The sequence below is a fragment of the Tasmannia lanceolata genome, unplaced genomic scaffold (assembly GCF_043159265.1).
Source record: "Tasmannia lanceolata isolate RefF3 unplaced genomic scaffold, GAP_Taslan_0.1 ptg000024l, whole genome shotgun sequence".
Classification (NCBI taxonomy): domain Eukaryota; kingdom Viridiplantae; phylum Streptophyta; class Magnoliopsida; order Canellales; family Winteraceae; genus Tasmannia; species Tasmannia lanceolata.
The window spans coordinates 11,513,380-11,526,514 of NW_027518701.1; the positions used below are offsets into that span (position 1 = coordinate 11,513,380).

The window sequence follows — 13,135 nt, forward strand, 5'->3', positions numbered from 1 at the left end:
TCTGTAAATCTCAGTTACTGAAAATAGTAAACAATGAGTAAAACTTTCAATGAGATCACATAATTGATAAACCAAACAGATTCTGAGATCATAAATTTTTAAGAGGACAAATACACGTTAACTTTCCTTCAAATTTGTGAATTTTGTGCTTCTCCATAGAAAGGAATTGAAAACGAATAAAATTTCCTTTTCAGGGAATGCATATGGTTGGAACATGTGGTGGCATTCACTACATCATCAGTGAAGCATGGTGGTATTTTTCTAAAAACTCATGTGTCAGTGTCCTTTTTTTTTTCTTACACAAAAAAAAAAAAAAAAAAAAACCCACACAAAAGCAAATTTTGGACAAATCTGCCTGCAAAGTAGGCTTTATATACAGTATAGTTCATAGATGTATTTATCAAGACAAGAAAACCATAAAAAAAAACACAAAAAGAAAAAGAGGCCATATACACAATAATTCAAACCAGCGTGTCAGGGTGCAGACTACAATGTGTTCATCTACATTTATCTAGATAAATGGGGGCGATGTATGTTAGGGTAACCCAAACAACATACGCACCTACCCTATTTATACTCACTAGCTCAGATAAGCTATCCGAGGTCTCCCTCAGATATATATATATATATGAGAAAAGGGTTCCTGCGCTCGAGTGCTGGAAACAGGGGTGGGGCCACATTGGGGGGGTGATCCTAAGCATTCATTTGACAGGCTCCATCATGGATTTTTAGGGGGGGGGGGGGGGGGGGGGGGGTTGTACCAAAAATCAATTCCATTGGACCATCTTAGGGTGTCCATTTGTGGGGGAGAATATGGACAGATACTGTTTGTCCACAAATCTGCCCATTTTTCACCCCACAAATGGACACTATGGTGATCCAATGGAGCTGATTTTTGGTGGACACCCTATCCATGAAAGGGCCCATCAAATGAATGCTTTGGATCCCTTCCCCGCCCTGTTTCTGCACTCAAGCGCAGAAACCCTTCTCTCTCTCTCTCTCTCTCTCTCTCTCTCTCTCTCTCTCTCTCTCTCTCTCTCTCTCTCTCTCTCTCTCTCTCTCTCAAAAGGCTCTTAAAACCCTTTAAATACTACACGACAAACAAGTGAGCTTATGTTTATCAAAACATTGGAGCTCTGAAATCATTTCCCTACACACACACACACACACACACACACATATATATATATACACACAAATATATATATATATATATATATGAGGAAAGTGTTGGTGAGCTTAAGCGCCCCAATCACATGGGTCCCACATTTTCTGTGGTGATCCAAACCATTCATTTGCAAGGCCCTATCATAGATAGGGTGTGTACCAAAAATCAGCTCCATAGGATCATCCTAACCCCTCCATTTGTGGAGGACAAAAATGGGCAGATTTGTAGACAAATAATGTCTGTCCATTTTGACCTCCACAAATGGATGGGTTAGGATGATCCTATGGAGCTGATTTTTGGTACACATCCCATCTATGTAAGGGCCTTTCAAAGGAATGCTTTGGATCATCCTAACAAAGTAGGCCCCAATGTGATTGGGCACTTAAGCTCACCAACACTTTCCTCATATATATATATATATAGACACACACACACACACACACACACACACACACACACACACATATATATATATATATATATATATATATATATATATATATATATATATATATATATACGCACACACACACATACACACAGGTACATAAATGGTTACTATGGAAGGTCAATGAACCTCAGAAGGTCATAATAATTCATAAAGATGCATATATTGCAGCGCTCAGAATGAGCAAATAATAGGATCATAAGCCATCTGATTCCAAAGCAGTCTCACTCAAGCATGAAGAAACAGAAAATGACAGCTACCTTTCTTGAAGTGTTAGATGAAAACAAAATTACAGCACGATTTTTTCCCTTAATAACGCGTCAGTTGTGAAGTTTACATTGAAACCTAGCCCAACGCACCCAAAGAGGTCAATTTTAAAACTCGCTCAGAAGGTGACAGATCTCACAATCTCATCCCCACTTAAAGAGCATGGAGTCATCAAGGAGTTAGTCCAGAATTAGTTTTACTTATACAGAGATGTGAGCTCTTATGATGGAAGTTCAAAGAAAAAAATTTCCCGGTGTGCATATGCCTGTTCTGACCAATAACAACAAAAAACCAGAAACTTTTAACAAATTTCCAGCTACTGGAATCCACTAGGGGTGCAACTCGGGTCGATTTTTAGGAATTCGGGTTGAGCTTTAACCTTAAAATCGGGTCGGGTTCAGGTTGATTCCTATTCATTTTTTTAGGAAGAGCTCAACCCAACCCGACCCAACCTGCACCCCTAGAATCCACCATTGTGATTCTCATCAATTAACCCAGGAATATGTCAGGTCTGAAGTTATTAGTTAGATCATCCAATTTAAAATCGGGCAGTCACTATCTGTTTTAGTCCGAGCATAAAATGATACCTTTTCTGAGCAGCTTCCTCTTCCTCCACAAGTAACTTCTGGCACCTCAGAGCTTCAGCATCCTTATCGGCAACCCATGCTTTAACCTACAACCAGACCATTATCAGGGCAGCAAAATCAAATTTGCAAATATGCAAGAGTCAAACCATATTTGTGAAATGAAGAAAGCAGTAAAAACAAATTTGTAAATCATGCAGTATTTCAACATGATTCAAAATTTCTAAATCTCAAATAAAATAATAAGGCCGAACTAACCATGGATTGAAATTTCGGTTTCGGTGTCGGCCACAACTGAAACTTTGGCCGAAATTTGATAAAAAAGCAAATTTCAGCATTTTCTGAAATTTCTAAAATTTCGGCTGAACAGTGGAAATTTTGTAAAAAATAAATAAATAAAAGTTTTAATTTGGCCGAAATTTCAGCAGAAACCTTGTCCGACACTAAATCTTTGTACTTTCGGTGTAGGCCCGGCCAAAATCCGAAAGTTCGGTATTACGGCTGAAATTAAAAACCATGGAACTAACTATACCAGTTTCTGTTCCACCAGAAAACTAGTGCAAGCAACTAGATTCTTCATCTCCAAACCAATCTTCCCGGCTTCTCCATCAAAAACAAATTTCTGTATGGATATAGCTGTGCCAGCATGCAAGAAGGTTTTCTCACTGGCATCATCAAGTATACAGAATAAATCCTGGGACGATATAGGAAGCCTGGAAGGCTTACTTTGGACAACATCCTACACAAAGCATGTAAGGAAATAAGACAATGAGGCAGATATCTATGGCTTGCAATTGCGAAACCATAAGTTAAAAGAGCAGAAATATAAAAGTATGGCCTCACCAAAAGAGCAGCGCCAGCCTTTATATAAGCTTGTGGCAGAGAAGAAAACCCTGGTTTTTGGATAAATGATGTCAATGCCCTTAGAATTGAAGACCCAGCCACTTCCTGAAACGAATTATTTACAAGAAATAGTTTCAACAAAAATACAATGGAATATGGTAGCTCATCAATTTCACTTTGAAAATTGTGGACGAAACCAAAATGGGAAATGATTTGCAAGTAGTTTCAAATAACATTTCCAAGACAACATAAAATTCAACAGATCGGAGATATAGAATAAAAACAAAAGAAGTGTTTTTAAAGGAAATAAAGAGCAAGTAAGAAAAATCTATAGAGATTCTGAAAGCCTAGAACTTGTCCATAGGTCCTCACATCTTACAAAGTTATTAGAGCAAAAACATAGATAGAGATTTGGAATTGCTGTCATATTTGCATGTGTTTCAAAGATGGAATGAATAAACCTATTTGCCTTTTTCAAATTGTGCACTTCGACATTTCCAGCTAATAAAAAAATAAAAATAGTATGTAGATCAGAATTTGGTTGTTGTGTTGTATTTAGTAATGAGCTCTCCAGTCTCTAGGCATACATGGTTGCCCAAACAATTCCATTTCATGGTATCAGGTTTCAACCCGATTTTGTTCCAAAGTACTAGTTTTATACTTGTACAAACAATAGTGTTGAAATTTTTATCCAACCATTTCATCCAAAGATGTTGCACTCTTGTATTCAACAGGAAGTGGCATTTCATAGTAAAAAATCTGTCACAGGAATTTCTCGGGAAGGGAAAATCTGGAGAAATTTTATTTTATTTTTTAATTTTCCTCTTCCAATCATTTATTCGTCATATGCATAGTAAAAAATATCGGTCACGGGAATTTCTCAGAAAGTGAAAATCTCGAGAAATTTTAATTTTTTAAATTTTTTACAGTGCCTGTTCATATCTGTATTTGATATCTAGGTAACAGTTAAACTCGATATTTTACAAAAAAGGGGGATAAAAGTAAAACCCCTTAGTAAAATAAGAAGAGACAGAAAAAGGGGTGATGGTTACATGTCGTGAAATTGAGAGATAGGGGGTGAGGTGGCATTTGCCAACCACTCCAAGGAACCCCTGTAAATAGAGGAAAGATTCTTTGGAAAGAGATCTGATCATCAGATCTGTTGGAGAAAAAGCTACGCAAAGGAGAAGAAGGAAAAAGAAGACAAAAGGATAAAAAGGTGAGGAGATTTCTGGCACTAACCGTTCCTCTTTTTTTTTTTTTTTTGGCAGACTTCTTCCAAAAGGTTCCAGAAAGGAGATAAGGAAGAAAACCTTTCTCCTTCGGGAGAGAAGAAAAATCTCTTTAGAATCTCTTCCTAGAGACTCTTAAAAGGTCCCTTCAGAATTCCTTCCCGGAGACTCTCTAAAGAGAGAAGGCCTTTCTCCTCCATGACAAAGATGATAAAGATGACAGTTCCCCAAAAGGAAGAAGACTTTACTCCTTTGGGAGAAAGAAGAAAATCCCTTTAGAATCTCTTCCTAGAGACTTTCTAAAGGTCCATTTAGAATCTCTTTCAAGAGACGCTCGGATGATAAAGATGACGGTTCCCCAAAAGGAAGAAGACCTTTATCCTTCGGGAGAAAGAAGAAAATCCCTTTAGAATCTTCCTAGAGACTCTCTAAAGGGAGAAGACCTTTCTCCTCCGGGAGAAAGATGATAAAGATGTCGGTTTCCCAAAAGGATGAAGACCTTTCTCCTTCGGGAGAAAGAAGAAAATCCATTTAGAATCTTTCCCCAGAGTCTCTCTAAAGGTCCCTTTAGAATCTCTTCCCAGAGACTCTCTCAAGGGAGAAGACCTTTCTCCAGAAGATGATAAAGATGGTGGTTTCCCAAAGGAAGATAAAGAAAATCCCTTTAGAATATCTTCACAGAGACTCTAAAGGGAGATGACCTTTCTCCTCCAGGAGAAAGATGGGACGACTCAAAAGAGTTCCTCTTTCGAGGACTCTCTTACAAAAGACTCGAAAAAAAATCATCAGTCGAATTCACTCTCTCTCCTAGGATGATAATCAAAACTTGAATTTAGATAAGGAAACCTCTTGATGGATAATCAAAAGTATTTTCTACTTCAAAAAATGTAATTAACGGCCATTAGAGCACGAAGTGTAATTCCCCACCAAAATTAATAAAACGTCTTCTCGCAAAAGGGAAATGTGATCACAATGAATTTTATGTGTGAAGACAGTATCATTGACATACCACGTCAATGGTATCATTGACAGAGACTCTAAAGGGAGAAGACCTTTTCATGCATGTGAAATTTGTTGAAGACAGTATCATTGACATACCACGTTTGTGGTCGTGCGACCCATTCCTTCGTTTCGCAATCTAGGTTGCATGACCCCAAACGCGATACGTCCGTGATCCAGATCGCAAAAAATGGCGACCCTATCTTCCCACACTAAAACATACTCGTATATCGAGCTTTGAAATTGGGGACACTTCGGTTGACATGAGAAGGGAGTTGCACACTAGCTTATTAGTTTGATCATTTATCAAGTTTTTATGTTTTTATTTCAAAACCGGGCAATTGCTTTCTATTAGTTTTCGTTTGGGGTATGTTTGGATGCATGTATAGTAGTGGGATAAGTAGAATGCAAGGAAGAGATAGGATTCAGAAAACCCAAAAACTTAACTGGGTTTCCACTAGTTGGTTAAAAAACAGGATTAACTGGGATTTTACCTCTTTGTTTGACTGAGACCAAGAGAGTGAAACAAAGAGAAAGAATCAAATCCGCTTTTAGTGAGCCCAAGCTCTTACTGATCCGCTTGCGAGCTTTAGTGCTTTCTCGCTTCCTGAACAACTATACTAAAAGCTTTCTACCAGCTATTCGGATTCAATCTCCTCTGAGCCTCAAGTCTTCGCTCGCTTTTCGTACGCTCTTAAAGCTTTGCTGGCTCCTGTCTTTCTCACTTTCTTCTTTCTTGCTTTGCACCAAATCCCCTGTTTGACCGCATCTACGCTCCTTGCTTGTGGGATTTTACAAAAATGACTTTCATATCCAGGTCCTTTTTAGACCAAGCACAAAGATTTCAAAAAAAAATATCATGTTCCTCTTTGTAAAAGTCCTTTTTAGACCAAGCACAAAGATTTCAAAAAAAATATATCATGTTCCTCTTTGTAAAATCCCAGTTATACCCTATTTTTGTCTTTTTCCTAGTTTCTTCTTCAACACTGGTTTTTCCGAAAGGAGGGCTTCAATGAGCATCTCGGCGAGAGGGCTTCACTTGGCATCACGGCCATCACAATAAGATATCTTCTTTCTCCGGTAAGATCTTTGCATTTTCATGACGGTCCAGAGAAAAATGGCTTCCAGCCGGCTGACAAAGAGAGATTCCAGGTCCGTGACCGCATCCATGGCGGCATCAAAAACTTCACCTATGGCTTCTAGTCGGCTTACGGCCATCGTGCTTCCAGGTCTGTGACGGTCGCGACCATTTCACCATGGCTTCTAGTCGTCTTTGCTAGAGAGAGAGAGAGCATCCCTCAACTTTCCCCACGTTTTACCTCTGATTTTTAAGAAGTTTTTGGGAATGCGGCAGGGATGACACATTGCCCGACAACCACCCAACATCCTTTAACTTCCGGGATTTCTCTGTTAAAATGGCAACCAAGCGATGGATATCACTTACGTGGCGCCCCAAAATCCCCAAAAAATCCCGACAAAGACCGGGCTTTTGGCATCCGAACCGAGCCCTAGGATTGAGTATGCAATATATTCTTGCATTTTATTTAGTGGTGTTTTCAGGTCTTCGAATTTTATATATTTTGGTTTGGGACTGGAACTTTCGTTTTGAATGAACATGTACCCTACCGGGCTTACAATCGTACCCCATACCTGTTCCCCCACCACTTACAGGAACAAACCGTGTTCTAGGTAACATTGACATGAATATGGACATCCCATGCCATGAGATAAGAAACAACAGATTTATAAATAAAATACCATAAAACTTAAATTTAAAATAGCATATGTAATACACAGATTCAAAATTATAATTGCAAACATGAAAGTAACAAGTAAAAAACATGATAGTTAATTTGTATAGAGAGGCATATCTTTGAAACAAGCCAATTATCTGACTAACAGAAGTAGTCATGAAGCATCTGTAAATACCCGATTACCATGCAACAACAAAAATGGTAGGTTGGACCTGTAGAAGTATCTAAGCATCATAGAGTATCACATCATTTTACCTCAAAGAAATTAACTAAATGACATCACAAATATGTGTCTATTCAAGTGTAGATACACATTAAATATGGTTGTGCATAAACAATGGAAAAATCCATAGCCTTTAACTTCAACTAACACACAGTCCTGGAAAGCAACTTCCTCCTACTTGTATAATCAAAATAAGATATCATGACCAACGAAAGAATGATGCATTTTTTTTCTATCTCGTTTGGTTATCTCCATGCACGTATTCAACCTCTTACAATTCCCACCACATACTGCATGGCATTCTTTTCAATTTATTGCCTCACCAAATGAAGAAATTGGAGGCATTGCACAATAGTTAAGAGTTGGGATAATATTCATCTATCTTCCGAAACAAAGGAAGATGAACGATTGTGTACATATGAGTGATGTTGAAGCAGATGTTATAACCAAACTGCCCCGCTAGTTGTCGAAGCATCAACACAGATACGAGGTGTCCAACACGGCAACCCTCAGAATCAAGGATCGGTGACATGCCCATAAACATACATAATGGGAAATGATATTTACGCCCCTTTTATCACCAGGGACACCCATTTGCCAGTGTACTTTGCAATAAAAGCCACTGGATTTTTCTGACATAAAGTACATCAGCCCCTTTTTTGCCATTGATACACTGACACTGGGTGTCCCTGGTGATCAAAAGGGGCGTAAATATCACTTCCCAAAAAATTATTGATTGCTAATCATAATTTCCAACGAGATAAATGTTTTACTCATTTAATAAACTAATAAATCAATGATTCATCAATCTAAAATTCAAAAATAATATAGGAAGAAGAGTTTATTTAAGATCTTAGGTGTGTGTGTGTGTGTGTGTGTGTGTGCGCGCGTGCGCGCGCGTGCGGGTGTGTGTGGGTGGGTGTGTGTTTGGGCGAGGTGCGGGGGTAGATAAGAACAAATACCAATTAAAGAATAGTTAAAAGGAGTTTTTATATGGTGTAAGGCCTTACAACAATACGGTAGAGGCACCACCCTTGATATTTGATCCAACAGCAGCTCACTTTTTTAGAAGCTGCTGTTGGATCAAATATACAAGGGCCTTATTGTTGTAAGGCCTTACACCATATAATTTCTCTAGTTAAAAGATGAGTTGATAATAAAAGATAAGGCAAACATAAAATTCAAAAATAAATCACTATTTCACAGTTTACACTATACAAAAAATGTACCGACACGCCTACATTAAGTCTGACACTTCTAGCCTTAGTTATGAATACAGTTTTGTTTGGTGTTTCGTTGTGGGCGGTGGGACATGAAGTGCTGGAGTTTTGTCCATTTTGGTGTTCCGTTTAGAAAAAGACGCTATGATCATAGATATTTTTAAAATAGTTTAAAAAAATTAAAAATTAAAATATATTAAAAAATATAAGGAACCATTACTTCAACCAAACTTAATAAAATTTATTGCAATACATCAATGGAACTAAGAAAATTTAATCATACAAAATGCTATGTGCTAACCGGCAAACAAAATTGAAGACTGAATTGTTCAAATTTTCAACAAATCTCTCAAACACAAAAGAACACAAATAAAACCTAAAATGTTTTAGGATGTTGCACAACTGACTTACAAGCTATTGGTGAATGACCATTATGTTTGGATTTCACACTAGTACGAATCGTTTCGTCCATTCCAAATGAAAAGAAACACTTTGACACACATGTTAGCCGTAAATTCAAATTATTGGATAAATCATAGTCTCATTGTTAAAGGGCAGTCTCGGAAAGTAGAGCAAATTATAAGGATGATTCATGTAATGGATGGGGAACTACTGTCTAAATTCTATGTCGTTGTACATATCAATCTTAACTGGAACACGGTTCGTTCCGGTATGCGGTACGGGAACGGATACGGGGTACGATGGTAGCCCGATACACGGTACAATGAGGGTAGGCTAAGTCGTTTCACTATATGGGGTCACGGGTTAGTTTGGACTTTGGAGCGCTAATCTGGGTCGCTCTAGTGCGCTCTCTCTTGTTTAATGTTATGCTAAGAGATGCTAAAGCATTGTTAGGCCTTATCTTAAATATGATGGTCAAGCATATCAACCGGTGGCTGTTAACAGCTTTTGGGAAAGGCAATCATATTTGACAGCTATTTAAAAAAAAATTAAAACTTGTAGAGCCAATATCAGTTTTTGGAAAAGGCAATAGCATCTGACAATTGTTTAAAAAAGAGGTTAAAACTTGTAGTGCCAATATCAGTAGGTTTGTGGTCAGATTTTTTATTTAGGATTTTAAAGTGGCTGCATGCCTTCCACGATTTCCCATTTCTCTCATCTTTTATTTCATTTACAAACCCCCTCTTTGCAAAAGCAAGGAAGTAGGGAAGGATGTTTTACAATACTGTACATGGATTGTATTTCGATTGGCGATCTTCAGTGGAAGTTTTTGTTTGAACAAGTTTCAGGTTAGTCTCTATACCTCTTCTCATCTTCTTCTTTTTTTCAACCTCCAATGAAGTATATGATTAAATTAAAGCTGGGAGGGAGAGTTGTTTTATTGTTCTCTCTCTCTCTCTCTCTCTCTCTCTCTCTCTCTCTCTCTCTCTCTCTCTCTCTCTCTCTCTCTCTCTCCTGCGAGTCGCCCGGGTCGCCATTTTTGGCAATCCGGGTCGAAAATAACCCACATTTAGAGTCGGTGATCCTGGATCGCAGGTCGGAGGGTGGGAGGGCGATCCCGGTAACTTTCGTACATATGTAGAAGTGACCATTTTATCAAATGGATGAGACAAATCGGTAACAAGAGTCTATACGAAATGTATACAAGACCTCAACTTGGTCTCCCACTTAAACTACAATATGCAAAACGAGTAAGTCTTTATGGTCCCAAACAGACTCATTGTGCCAAATAAGCATGTGCTAACTTCTTAAGAAACTCACCAAGGTTGAGCTCTTTCCTATTTCCACGTGACACTAATCCTTTGAGCCAACCAAATTGAAGAGAAGCACCAGAGATAGCAGTTCATCATGTCTAGAGCATGCATTGGTTTGGCAACCAGTCATTCCGACGGATGACAACTGGTACCTTTATTAGATGTGATATTTTCTGTCACAAATATCGTTCTCAGGAATATCTCGGCAAGGGAAAATCTCGTGACAAATTATTTTTTCTTTATTTTTTCGGGTTTCTATCGGCTTATTGGGTAAAAATGATAAAAATAAAATTATTTAAAAAATATATAAATATATAAATTTTAAGAAAAATATAAAATAAAATATCGTAAAACTCTCAGGATAATATTGTGATATTATCTTGAAATTTCATGATAAAAATGAAAATATCGCTATATTTTTAAAATCTCGGGATTTTGTCATTTTATCAAAATGTCGCGATAAAAACGCGATATTTTGAAAATATCAGAAATATTTGTGACAAGATATTTTCACCATATCCATGGCTAACCGGTTAGAAATGTCATCCAAGAGAGCTATCGACAATTGATGTTTTCGATTAGCAGTAGTTTAGTGCCAATAAACAATGAGATAATTGACAGCATCAGTTTTGTGCATGCTAAAGGATGTATGTCAAATCATGTGGTCACTAAAATCTGGGGGTATATATTGACATGAAAATATCAGACTGTCATCACCTCTAGTGTAATGTTCTTGAATGATAAAATTTCCTTCGCCTCATCCAAAGACAGCTGAAATAGACAGAATAATAAGCTTAGTACAGTAACCAACGAAATGAAGCATTTATTGATACCCAGAGGAAAAAAATTTAGATAAAGGTACAATGACCATAAAAAAATTACCTTATCCCAGAATGCACCCAAGAACTCCCTGTTCTTAGAAGAATCCTACAAAATGAAAATCTAACATCAGAAAATCCAATGTCAACCTACCAAAAAAAATAAAGAAAATCAAATGTCAATGGTGATAGCAAGATTAAAAAAATCACGAACTTAGCATGAAAACACGGAATCATGAAATACCAGATTCCAATAACCATGGGAAATGCTTGATTTTGACTATCATAGGTGCTAAAATGACTAAATTTTCAGAAATGCCCCAAATAGAAATAGGGAAGTGACAACCACACTGCCTTGATTTCATATGGCATTTATTTTATTTTACTTTTTAAACAATTCATATGGCATTTATTTTACTAAACACATTATTGATAAGTTGTTTGATAGCTTTTAGGTAAATTGTAACAACTATTAAATACTAATAAGGAAAAAAATAAAAGAAGAGAAGAGTGCATTATCACAAGAAAGGGTGCTGGTGTCATTTCCAATAGAAATAATCAACAAAATACGCGTGTTTAAAACAATTCCACATACATATATACACAAACAGGCACTGATAGTTCAAATATACAAATCAACACATTCTTAGTTAAAAATTATACATGTAATGTAAAGTTCCCATCCACTTCTATGAGACTACAAAATGATAGTAACTTTAGACTGGACATAGTTAAAAAATATGAGAAAGCCTACAATTTTCCTGAACTGATAGTGGCACGAAGATTTTGACCATAGTCACCACACGCAATCTCAAAAGGAAAATGATTTGGGGACGCCTGGGCCGGGACCTCCAGTCCCTGCATGCCCTGCATATGGGCCAGGCTTGCAGGTGGTTTGGCCCACATGTAGGGCACACAGAGAGTGGCAGTCCCAGCCCTGCTGTCCACCTCGGACAAACTGCTAGCACTACCCTGAAGGTAGGACGATGTCTTGGTCCCGTCATATAGGCAACCTGCTTCCTTCCGTGCTCCCTTGCGCGCAAGCACGCACGCTAGCAGGGAGAGGTTTGACTGAGCGAAGCATGCCCCCTTAGCAGCGGTTGAGTCGTTGCGTTCGGTCCATTCAAAATAACAATAATAATACCAAGAATAATAACAATAATAATCTCATCACTTTTTTAAAATATCATGTATTTGTTTTTTGAAATGAGTTAATAAAATCAAGTATTAGATTTGCTTTTGTCAAAAAATATAAGCGTACAAAAAAATTAGGCATTCCTTGAACAAAACTTCAAACTGGAAAAAAACATGCTGTTAACAAAAAACAAGGACAAGGCACAAAAACCTTTTCAATATACAAAGATCGCCGATGCACACGTATATGCCGTCGGTAATTAATGGGAGAACAAAATTCCGTGGAACACTTATCACACTTGTGCATCTGCACCTTAGGAGACAACAAGGGCCATCCTGAAAGATCTGTAAAATGGAAATGGTAGTCAGTCTATAATCAACACCCTTTGCTTCAGCCTGAAGCAAAACCTGTGTAACCATAGATTTAAATTTCGGTTTGGGTCACAATTTCAGCCTTGGCCGAAACCGAAATTTCGGCCAAAATCCTGAAATATTGGCCGAAATACGGTAAAAAAATATTTATTAATCATTTCAGAAATTTCGGCCAAAATTTGGTAAAAACATTAAATTAAAAAAAAAATTGAATTTCTCGAAAGAAATCCCGAAATTTGGGAAATCTGAAATTTCGGAAATTTGGGATTTTGCGAAATTTCGTTTCAGTCTCAACCGAAATCCAAAATTTCCGTCCAAAATTTCGGATTTCGGACGAAATTTTAAAACTATGTGTGTA

At 37.5% G+C, this 13,135-nt stretch overlaps 1 protein-coding gene across 5 annotated transcripts in view; it reads right to left on the reverse strand.

Moving 5' to 3' along the window:
* LOC143857190 (uncharacterized) overlaps positions 1 to 13,135 on the reverse strand; it is a 30,044-nt gene that overhangs the window by 7,255 nt on the left and 9,654 nt on the right. For 4 of the 5 annotated variants that reach the window (XM_077367583.1, XM_077367585.1, XM_077367582.1 and 1 more), the window contains exons 3-8: positions 12,617 to 12,750; positions 11,336 to 11,380; positions 11,171 to 11,224; positions 3,311 to 3,415; positions 3,000 to 3,206; positions 2,471 to 2,556 (exon numbers count right to left, since the gene is read on the reverse strand). In XM_077367583.1, coding sequence (XP_077223698.1) covers positions 2,471 to 2,556; positions 3,000 to 3,206; positions 3,311 to 3,415; positions 11,171 to 11,224; positions 11,336 to 11,380; positions 12,617 to 12,750 — 631 coding nt within the window. The remainder of the gene's footprint in view (positions 1 to 2,470; positions 2,557 to 2,999; positions 3,207 to 3,310; positions 3,416 to 11,170; positions 11,225 to 11,335; positions 11,381 to 12,616; positions 12,751 to 13,135) is intronic. The other variant, XM_077367586.1, reaches the window with a different exon arrangement.